The following is a 12,114-nucleotide window of genomic DNA, read 5'->3' as shown; positions in this document are numbered from 1 at the left end:
AAAAATACATATTAATCTGAAAATAAAGCTGTTTTCCTTGAAGTTGCACAAGAGATATCTCGAAGTAACAGTTTAACTGAAACTGATTTCAAATTTTATCACATATTTAGATACATTGGGAAATTGTAGGGACTTTAATAGACAATATTTGGGATGTTTTGAAACCATAAAAACTATGTGACTTCATTCAAAAGTGTTTTTTTTTTATAGTAATAAACAGCACGAAATTTACGTGATGAAGACAGAACGTTCTTCAGCTGTCAGTATTACTTGTTTACTCACTCAATAACGGATATCTCTGGATCCCATTCTCGTGCAATAGTCGGCTTTACTTAAACATTAATTGAAGGTTTAGAAATTTTGTACTGGGCCAGCTGGGAAAGGATATTTCACTCAAATCAGATAAGCTTCCAGAGAAGAGTGTTTTATGTGTTGTACTACTTCTAACCGTGGAACTGTTTTTTTTTTTGTGTAAAGTCAGGAGCAAAAAAATCACGTAGACTACGAAATTCTGTCTTCCCTCCCAGCAACGTTAAAGAAAGAAGACCTGCGTGGAAGACTGTACATCATCGTATTGCTCTCCTGTGCTCACATTGAAAATACAGAGTCCTTGCAAGATACAGGGTTACAATTTGTGAACTGTATGAAATAAAATCGTCATAACTTCTGAACGGTTTGCGGTAGGACGTCCAAACTGCACCGGTTGGACGCGGAGCATGAGGAAATTAGTACGCGCTATATGGTTTGGTTCAGCGACGAAGTCCACTTTCCTCAATAAGTAAAATTTAGGGGACTGAGAATCCGCATTTCGGGATATAGAAGTCTCTTCGCCCTCAACGGGTGCCTGTGTCACGGAATAATCGGTGCGATATTCTTTGATGGCTCGGTGACTAACGAACGGTACGTGAAGGTTTTGGAAGATGATTCCATCTGCTTTATCCAAACTTCGGCAAGATGTGGTTCATGCGAGACTGAGTTCGACTCCGTCGAAGCAGGAGAGTGTTTGATGTCCTGGAGGAGCACTTTGGGGACCGCCTTCTGGCTCTGTCGTACCCAGAGGCCACTGGCATGGACCTAGATTGGCCGCCATATTCTCCGTATCTGAGCACGTGCGACTTCTTTTTCTGGGGCTATATTAAAGACAAGGTGTACAGCAATACCTCCAAAACTATTGCTGAGCTGAAAACAGCCATTCAGGAGGGCATCGACAAAATCGATGTTCCGACACTTCAGCGGGTCATGCAGAATTTCGCTACTCGTCCGCGCCACATCACCGACACTGATGGCAGGTATATCGAACATGTCATAACCTATATCCGAATATCTGTAATGACGTTTACATGTTGAGTAAAGTGTGTGTGAACGCCGTGGGTTGTAATTAATGTACGTTTTTTTTTCATGTTGTTGTTGAGGTCTTCAGTCCAGAGACTGCTTTGATGCATCTCTCCATGCTACTCAATCCTGAGCAAGCTTCTTCACGTCCCAGTACCTATTGCAGCCTACATCCTTCTGAATCTGCTTAATGTATTGATCTCTTGGCCTCCCTCTACAATTTTTACCCTCCACGCTGTCCTCCAATACTAAATTGGTGTTCCCTTGATGCCTCAGAATATGCCCTACCAACCGATCCCTTCTTCTAGTCAAGTTGTGCCACAAATTTCTCTTCTCTCCAATTCTATTCAGTACCTCCTCATTGGTTATGTGATCTACCCATCTAATCTTCAGCATTCTTCTGTAGCACCACATTAGCGAAAGCTTCTATCCTATTCTTGCCTAAACTATTTATCGTCCACGTTTCACTTCCATACATAGCTACACTCCATACAAATACTTTCAGAAACGACTTCCTGACACTTAAATCTATACTTGATGTTAACAAATTTCTCTTCTTCAGAAACGCTTTCATTGCCATTGCCAGTCTACATTTTATATCCTCTCTACTTCGACCATCATCAGTTATTTTGCTCCCAAATAGCAAAACTCAACAACGGTCGTATACTGGCGTCTTGTGGTTTGTTAATTACCACGGGGTTGATGATACAGCTGTGCCGGAACTTTATTTGCGTTTCGCCGGAGAAGATTAACCAGCGGAACTGTCTGTACCCTGCTCTCATCATCGTAACCCGTCGATATCGTGCTGCCCAACGCAACGCTTCGTATGCAACAAAAAGTTAAGAGATTTCGCCGAAACGCTATCCCCTGACCTAGAAACTTTCTTTCTCTATTAAAACTATAAGAATTACGGACTCTATTCGAATAAATTCTTTGTTTAGTTTGTGTTTGCTTTCTGCTGACGTAAATAAAATTACAATCAGTGAATTAAAAGTTGCCTGGTAGTCATTGTTGAAACACCAGTATATATAAACTTCTTCCTCTCATTAGAACTAATTCTCCTTGCATGTCAAAATTATTGTAGTTATTTTATGTAGTTTTATGTATTGTTATGAGACTAGATATATGACAGTAACTAAGAGTATTTTGTCGCGAAATATGGCTACGCGCGAAAATTACGGCGACTGCCATAATTGCTTGCGTTCTGACCAATAACGTAAAAGCTGCTATTCCCGTATTGGTGCATTTCCTGACTTGAGCGGGAATTATAAATGTCAGCTGTTAAATCCAGTAGGGACTGTGTACCCAGTAATAAAAGTTTCTGGTATTGTATTGCTACGAGTCGTAATATTAAGACACTGGTTATACTCAAAACTGGGTAGATGTATGGTGAACCCCCCCCCCCCCCCCCCAGTGTTCATGCAATTATTAACAGTATTGTGTGTGATTCACGAAATTTTGTCACTTTTTCTAATTCCTTTCTGATATTGTCTTAGATGTCTTTGAAGCTTCAGAGAATATATACACAATTTTGTCGGTTCAGGTTAACTTCAGAGCAGTTTCTTGTGAATATTAGTGTTCAGTTCATAAACAAAGTGGGATTGTGACCAATTGAGAAGTATAACAAAGAGTGTGGTTTTGCAACTAGAATTTTGGATGACTTCACAGTTCAGATTTTGATAATTATTTTTCCTGTGGGTTGAGGTCATCACAATAGGAATCGTCATGGAAGATCAAAACTGTGTGCCAGACCGAGGCACGATCGTGGAACCTTGCCTATTGCAGACAGAGCTATCCAGCAAAGGTTTCGGGTTCGAGTCCGTCAGGCACACAGTTTTATTCTACTTGGAAGTTTTTAAAAACAGCGCACAGCTTGCCGTTGAGTGGAAGATTCGCTCCCCGAGCGTGGAGAGGAGCCAGCGCAGCGCTTACTCACCCATGGAGGGCCGCACGATAGCCACGGGCAGCCCGAAGCCCTCGTCGCGCACCAGCTGCTCGGCCACCGCCTTGGTCAGCGTGTACGTGTTGGGGTAGCCGAGCGGCAACCTGGACAGTGGTCACACACTCAGCTCTAACTGACCCCTCCTCTCGCGTCTGCAGCTGATGCATAGGCGCTGAACATAACTATGGAAATATCGCTAGAAATGCATGCTTGAACATACATTCACCGCGGATGAATTATCCAAAAAGAACAGAAATCGTCAGATGTTACGTAAATGCACAGACAAACAAATGAAAAACTGAGTGGCCGGCCGCGGTGGTCTTGCGGTTCTAGGCGCGCAGTCCGGAACCGTGCGACTGCTACGGTCGCAGGTTCGAATCCTGCTTCGGGCATGGGTGTGTGTGATGTCCTTAGGTTAGTTAGGTTTAAGTAGTTCTAAGTTCTAGGGGACTAATGACCACAGCAGTTGAGTCCCATATTGCTCAGAGCCATTTGAACCATTTGAAAAACTGAGTGACTTATTCAAACACATAAAACACATTAGACATATTGTAAATCACGCATTGGAAAAGTGTGTGCCGAAAAAGTGCGTTACCGACGGAAAAGACCCACCGTGGTTTAACAGCGCAATTCGGAGAATGCTCAGGAAGCAAAGGCAGTTGCACTCGCGGTACAAGGAAGAGCGGGAGAATGGGGACAGGCAAAAGTTAGTAGAGATTCGTGCTGCTGCAAAAAGAGCGATGCGCGAAGCATTCAACCACTAGCACCGTCATACCTTAGCAAAAGATCTTGCTGAAAACCCTAAGAAATTCTGGTCTTACGTAAAATCGGTAAGCGGGTCGAAGGCTTCCATCCAGTCACTCACTGATCAGTCTGGCCTGGCAAAACGAAAGCTGAAATTTTAAATTTAGCATCTGAGAAATCTTTCACGCTGGAGGATCGTACAAACATACCGCGGTTTGAGTCTCGTACAGATTCCCGTATGGAGGACATAGTGATAGACATCCCTGGGGTTGGGAAGCAGCTGAATGGGTTGAAAATAAATGAATCGCCAGGTCGTGATGGGATTCCAATTCGGTTTTACAGAGAGTACTCTACTGCATTGGCTCCTTACTTAGCTTGCATTTATCGCGAATCTCTTGCCCAACGTAAAGTCCCGAGCGACTGGAAAGAAGCGCAGGTGACGCCTGTATATAAGAAGGGTAGAAGGACGGATCCTCAAAATTACAGACCAATATCCTTAACATCGGTTTGTTGCAGGATTCTCCAACAAATTCTCAGTTCGAATATAATTAATTTCCTTGAGAGAAGTTGCTGTCCATGCATCAGCACGGCTTTAGAAAGCATCTCTCCTGCGAAACGCAACTCGTCCTCTTTTCACATGATATCTTGCGAACCATGGAAGAAGGGTATCAGACGGATGCCATATTCCCTGACTTCCGGAAAGCGTTTGACTCTGTGCCTCACTTCAAAAAAATGATTCAAATGGCTCTGAGCACTATGGGACTTAACATCTGAGGTCATCAGTCCCCTAGAACTTAGAACTACCTAAACCTAACTAACCTAAGGACATCACACAACACCCAGTCATCACGAGGCAGAGAAAATCCCTGATCCCGCCGGGAATCGAACCCGGGAATCCGGGCGCGGGAAGCGAGAACGCTACCGCACGACCACGAGCTGCGGACGCCTCACTGCAGACTCCTAACTAAGGTATGAGCATATGGGACTGGTTCCCAAATATGTGAGTGGCTCGAAGACTTCTTAAGTAATAGAACCCAGTACGTTGTCCTCGATGGTGAGTGTTCATCGGAGGTGAGGGTGTCATCTGGAGTGCCCCAGGGACGTGTGGTATGTCCGCTGTTGTTTTCTATCCACATAAATGATCTTTTGGATAGGGTGGATAGCAATGTGCGGGTGTTTGCTGATGATGCTGTGGTGTACGGGAAGACGTCGTCGTTGAGTGACTAGGAGGTTTACAAGATGAGGTGGACAGGATTTGTGATTGGTGTAAAGAATGGCAGCTATCTTTAAATATAGATAAATCTGAATTAATGCGGATGAATAGAAAAAAGAATCCCATAATGTTTGAATACTCCATTAGTAGTGTAGCGCTTGACACAGTCAATTCGATTAAATATTTGGGCGTAACATTGCAGAGTCATATGAAGTGGGACAAGCATGTAATGGCAGTTGTGGGGAAGGCGGATAGTCGTCTTCGGTTCACTGGTAGAATTTTTGGAAGATGTTGTTCATCTGTAAAGGAGACATCTTATAAAACACTAATACTACCTATTCTTGAGTACTGCTCGAGCGTTTGGGATCCCTATCAGGTCGGATTGGGGGAGGACATAGAAGCAATTCGGAGGAGGGCTGCTAGATTTGTTACTGGTAGGTCTGATATCACGCGAGTGTTACGGAAATGCTTCAGGAACTCGGGTGGGAGTCTCTAGAGGAAAGGAGGCGTTCTTTTCGTGAATCGCTATTGAGGAAATTTAGAGAACCAGCATTTGAGGCTTTCTGCAGTACAGTTTTACTGCCGCCAACTTACATTTCGCGGAAAGACCACAAAGATAAGAGAGATTAGGGCTCTTACAGAGGCATATAGGCAGTCCTATTTCCCTCGTTCTGTTTGGGAGTGGAACAGGGAGGGAAGATGCTAGTTGTGGTACGAGGTACCCTCCGCCACGCACCGTATGGTGGATTGCGCAGAATGTATGTAGATGTAGATGTAAACACAAGAGGTTTACAAAGTGAGCAAGTCACCAATGCGTTGGTCCACCTCTGTCCTTATGTAAGCCGGCCGAAGTGGCCGCGCGGTTCTGGCGCTGCAGTCTGGAACCGCGAGACCGCTACGGTCGCAGGTTCGAATCCTGCCTCGGGCATGGATGTGTGTGATGTCCTTAGGTTAGTTAGGTTTAACTAGTTCTAAGTTCTAGGGGACTAATGACCTCAGCAGTTGAGTCCCATAGTGCTCAGAGCCATTTGAACCATTTGAATCCTTATGTAAACAGGTACTCGGCCTGCCTATGATTAATAGAGTTGATAGATGGCCTCCTGGGGGACATCGTTCCAGATTCTGTCCAACTGGCGCGTTAGATCGCCAAAACACCGAACTGGTTGGAGAACCCTTCCCATAATGCTTCAAACGTTCTCGTTTGTGGAGACATCCGGCAAACTTTCTGCCCAAGCTAGGGATTGACAAGCACGAAGAGAAGTTACAGAAACTCTCGTCGAGTGCGGATGGGCATTATCTTGTTGAAATGTAAGCCGTGGATGGCTTGCCATGGACAACAAAACAGGACGTCAAACATTTTCGACGTACCGCTGTGCTGTGAGAGTGCTGCGGATGACAACCAAAGGGGTTCTGTTGCGAAATATATGGCACACTAGAACATCACTCCTAGGTGTCCAGACCCTGTTGCACAGGGCGTCTCCAGACACGTCTTCAGCCTGTAATCTCATTGAGCAGAGACGTCCCGGAGAGTGATGGGATTCTAGTCCGAATTTCGCCCATTTTAAGGCCCGACAGCCATGAGTGATAGTGTCAGGTGCCATTTTATTTCGACGCATAACCCCTTAGGTTGTCATCCGCCGCTCTCACAGCACAGCGGTACGTTGAAAATGTTGGACGTTCCGTTTTGTTGCCCTTCAAAGTTTCAAATGGCTCTGAGCACTATAGGACTTAAAATATGGGATCACCAGTCCCCTAGAACGTAGAACTGGCCGCGCGGAACTAGCCGAGCGGTCTAGGGTGCTGCAGTCATGGACTGGGCGGCTGGTCCCGGCGGAGGTTAGAGTCCTTCCTCGGGCATGGGTGTGTGTGTTTGTCCTTAGGATAACTTAGGTTAAGTAGTGTGTAAGCTTAGGGACTGATGACCTTAGCTGTTAAGTCCCATAGGATTTCACACACATTTGAACATTTTTTTTAACTTAGAACTACGTAAACCTAACTAACCCAAGGACATCACACACACCCATCCCGAGGCAGGATTCGAACCTGCGACCGTAGCGGTCGCGCGGTTCCAGACTGAAGCGCCTAGAACCGCTCGGCCACACAGTTGCCCTCCATGGCAAGCCATATTGGTCTTACATTTCAGCAAGATAATGCCTGCCCGTACACGGTGATAGTATCTACTGCTTGTCTTTGTTCTTGCCAGACCATAGCTTCGCCAATAAGGTTGCCTCTTCTCTTCCCATTTGCGAACGTTTCGGACATTGCCGATAGGGCCCTCTAACCATCTTGTGATTTTGACTATTTAACCCTCCAATTGGACAGAATATGCCAGGAGGCCAGCCAAAAATTGTATCAATCAGTGCCCCGGCGAATAACTATTTGGATAAGGGCCAGAGGCGGATAACGCGTTATTCACTTGCTCAGGTTGTGAAGCTCCTTATCTTGAATAAATCATCCAATTTCTATGAAACTGTTATATTTTGTTTGTATATGCAGATCACATCTACTGCGATTTCCGTCCCATTCGGATAATTCCTTCGTGGTAAGTCGTTTTTTTACCGTAGAGTGTAAATGCAGACGGTAGTCAGCCCTGCAGTTTGCGCTGTCATATTACCAGGAACGGCATCTTTGCCATGTCAATACATAAAGTGTCAGTCGTGGTCAAAACAGTGTTCTCTGTAGTTGAGTACATTATTTTAGAGCTTAGTGAAGTCGAACATGGCAGAATAGTTGGTTCTCGTATGGTGCTTGTGTAGCCACAGTATACGAAGTGTTTGGTGTTTCAAGAAGCAGCTTATCTAAGATTTATACCGCATACAGGTAAATCAGGAAAACTGATCATGTACTGTCACGACGCATGTCTTGAGTGACCGCGAAAGAACGTCATTGAAGAGGATTGTAACGAAAACTAAGAGGATAACAGCTGCAAATGCCACTGCACAACTGAATATCGCACTCGCGAACCATGGCAGCACCAAAGCATCACGAAGGGAGTTCCATAAGCAAAGAATTGCGGAGTGAGCTGTAATTTGGAAACAAGTCAACAATTATGCGAATGGACGTAGCAGGAAAACGTGCTGCCGAAGCTGTAAAACTTAGAACGTAGAGAGTTTTCACCGGCGTTGAGCCACAATCATACAATACATTTCAAAATATTAGGCCGCCATTTGACTGTGTACAATTATGGTTATATATTGTAATAAAAAGCAGTCAAATGACACTTTACTCTTTTGAAAAAAATGGTCTATGGAGCATTGGAAGAAAGTAATTTGGTCGGACGAGTCTTGCGTCTTGTGGCACATGATTTGCAACTTGTAGCTGAGTTTACGTCACCAGGGTGAAACATGATGGGCGTTGGGTGATGAATTGGGAGCAACGTCACGGTATTCCATGAGCTCTATGGTTACGCTGCAAGGTCGCGTTACTGCAAAAAATTATAAGACCATCTGGGCTCATCAGGTCCATCCCACGGTACAATTTGCTTGTTTTCTAATAGTGACGCTATGTTACAAGACAACGCCCATGCTCATACAGCTCACATCGTCCAATACTGGCTTTGTCACATCTCTCCTTCCCACCCCAGTCACCACATGTCAATATTGCTGAGCTTTGTGGTCTACCGGGTGATCAAAAAGTCAGTATAAATTTGAAAACTGAATAAATCACGGAATAATGCACATAGAGGTTCAAATTGAAACACATGCTTGGAATGACATGGGGTTTTATTAGAACTACAAAAGTTCAAAAAATGTCCGACAGATGGCGCTTCATCTGATCAGAATAGCAATAATTAGCATAATAAAGTAAGACAAAGCAAAGACGATGTTATTTACAGGAAATGCTCAATATGTCCACCATCATTCCTCAACAATAGCTGTAGTCGAGGAATAATGTTGTGAACAGCACTGTAAAGCATGTCCGGAGTTATGGTGAGACATTGGCGTCGGATGTTGTCTTTCAGCATCCCTAGAGATGTCGGTCGATCACGATACAGTTGCGACTTCAGGTAACCCCAAAGCCAATAATCGCACGGACTGAGGTCTGGGGACCTGGGAGGCCAAGTATGACGAAAGTGGCGGCTGAGCACACGATCATCACCAAACGACGCGCGCAAGAGATCTTTCACGAGTCTAGCAATACGGGGTGGAGCGCTATCCTGCATAAACATCGTACGCTCCAGCAGGTGTTTATCAGCCAGGCTGGGGATGATGCGATTTTGTAACATATCGGCGTACCTCTTACCCGTCACGGTATCAGCTACAAAACCAGAATCACGCATTTCCTCGAAGAAAAAAGACCCGATAACGGTACATGTGGTAAATCCAACCCATACCGTGACTTTCACGTCGTGCAATAGAGTTTCCACGACAGTTCTAGGATTTTCGGTAGCCCACGTTCTGCAGTTGTGGGCGTTGACAGACCCTCGGGGTGAAATGAGCTTCGTCGGTCCACAACACGTTACTCAACCAATCATCATGTTCCGCCGTCTTTTGAAACGCCCACATCGCAAATGCCCTCCGCTTCGCTAAATCGCCAGGTAAGAGTTCATGATGCCAATGGATTTTGTACGGATAGCATCGGAGGGTACGCCTAAGTGCCAACTAAACAGTAGTGTGTGGAATGCCGGTGCGACGTGAGACTGCACTAGCGCTGACTTCCCCGTGCATAGGCGAATCCGCTACAGTCTCCATTTCTTCCTGAACTGTCTCAGGCAGCATTACGCCTTGTGCTCGTTCGGCAACTACGGGGTCTATCGTCTAACAACCCGTGGCTTCGAACTTCGAAATCATTCTCGCCACAGCTGCATTTGTCAACAGACCTTTACCCGTTCGAATCCCCTTCCTATGGCGATAGGATCGAAACACTGAACTAGCACATTCCCCATTCTGATAATGCAGCTTCACTAAAAGCGCCTTTTCAGGTAACGTCAACATGCTGCGACTGCTGGCGCATCTCATTCTCTCTCTCTCATCACAGCTCCTTTTATACACGATTGTCATGCGCAGTCACTGACGTTTTGCTGTCCAGCGGCTTTGTCGGACATCTTGTGAACTTTTTTTTTGTTTTTTGGTTCTATTAAAACCCCATGTGATTCCAAGCACGTGTATCAATTTTTACTTCTCTATCTACATTATTGACATTGTAATTCTGTCAGAGACAGAAAAGGACTCAGAAGTTCAACGGAATGGACAGTGTCTTGAAAGGAGGGTATAAGATGAACATCAACAAAAGCAAAACGAGGATAATGGAATGTAGTCGAATTAAATCGGGTGATGCTGAGGGAATTAGATTAGGAAATGAGACACTTAAAGTAGTAAAGGAGTTTTGCTATTTGGGCAGCAAAATAACTGATGATGGTCGAAGTAGAGAGGATATAAAATGTAGACTGGCAATGGGAAGGAAAGCGTTTTTGAAGAAGAGAAATTTAACATCGACTATAGATTTAAGTGTCAGGAAGTCGTTTCTGAAAGAATTTGTATAGCCATGTATGGAAGTGAAACATGGACGATAAATAGTTTAGACAAGAAGAGAATAGAAGATTTCGAAATGTGGTGCTACAGAAGAATGCTGAAGGTTAGATGGGTAGATCATATAACTAATGAGAAGGTATTGAACAGAATTGGGGAGAAGAGCAGTTTGTGGCACAACTTGACCACAAGAAGGGATCGGTTGGTAGGATATGTGCTGAGGCATCAAGGGATCACCAATTTAGTATTTGAGGGCAGCGTGGAGGGTAAAAATCGTAGAGGGAGGCCAAGAGATGAATACACTAAGCAGATTCAGAAGGATGTAGGCTGCAGTAGGTACTGGAAATTGAAGAAGCTTGCACAGAATAGAGTAGCATGGACAGCTGCGTCAAACCAGTCTCAGGACTGAAGACCACAACAACAACAACAACACCTACATTATTCCGTGGTTTATAAAGTTTTCAAATTTATACTGACTTTTTGATCACCCGGTGCTTTAGAGAGAATTGCGCGTGATCGCCATCTTCTTGCACTATCGTTACCTGAACATAGCACTGATTTGCGGGAGTAATGGTATAAGATTCCCTTGAAAACCGTACTGAAGCTGTTTTTATCTATTGCGAGAGTACTGTAAGCTGCTTTGAATACCAATGGATTTCCTACACCGTATTAGGCATGGAAATGTGTTGTGGTTTTGTCGTTTCCATATTTGTGTCCACCTCCTGTACACTGAAGCTGCGTTATGGAAAGCCTTCTGGTAAAACTCCGAGGATGTTTTAATCTCATTCCAACAGTTTATCAGTTACTCACGTGTTTACAATCAGTTTGTCCAACGGTACTTTGCAAACGATACTTTATTGGCAGAAATGCATAGTATCTTTTAGTAGTTTGCAGCAATAAGATCTGAGTTTAGATTATAGAAAAGAATTCAGCGATTACTACCTTAACGTAGAAATGAGAATAAAGTGTGCAGGTTTTCTACGAGAGTTAGACATAATGCCTCAGTCATCACTTCCAAAAACGTAGAGCTATGCCTATGGAGTTGGTGGTGGTAGTCCTTATCTGTATAGGAACCCTTCAATGCGACATTATTCCCAGCGATGGAAGACTTGGAGAAGACCGGAGTGAGTAGAAGGTTGCATTTCGACTGCTCAAGACCTTGTACTGAAGTGCCTATTATTTATTTACATTGTCACTGATCAAATCAAGTTGAAAGATACATCTATTTACGTGATACTATATGAATTTTGCACTCTACATTTAATTTAGAGTGTGATCAGTCATCGTTCGTTTTCACTCTGCAGCGGAGTGTACGCTCATATGAAACTTCCTGGCAGATTAAAACTGTGTGCCGTACAGAGACTCGAACTCGTGACCTTTGCCATCTACATCTACATTTATATTCCGCAAGCCAC

General features: G+C 44.3%; 1 protein-coding gene across 1 annotated transcript in view; it reads right to left on the bottom strand.

Annotated features, from left to right (window-relative positions):
• The window catches only part of LOC126203283 (fatty acyl-CoA reductase wat-like), a 203,838-nt gene that overhangs the window by 40,259 nt on the left and 151,465 nt on the right, over positions 1-12,114 (bottom strand). The window contains exon 5 of the mRNA XM_049937541.1: positions 3,269-3,378. Within this exon, the coding sequence (XP_049793498.1) occupies positions 3,269-3,378 (110 nt within the window). The remainder of the gene's footprint in view (positions 1-3,268; positions 3,379-12,114) is intronic.

Source organism: Schistocerca nitens, chromosome 9 (genome assembly GCF_023898315.1).
Source record: "Schistocerca nitens isolate TAMUIC-IGC-003100 chromosome 9, iqSchNite1.1, whole genome shotgun sequence".
NCBI lineage: Eukaryota > Metazoa > Arthropoda > Insecta > Orthoptera > Acrididae > Schistocerca > Schistocerca nitens.
The sequence above is the reverse complement of the archived record's forward strand: the minus strand, read 5'-3'. Positions and strand labels throughout refer to the sequence as shown.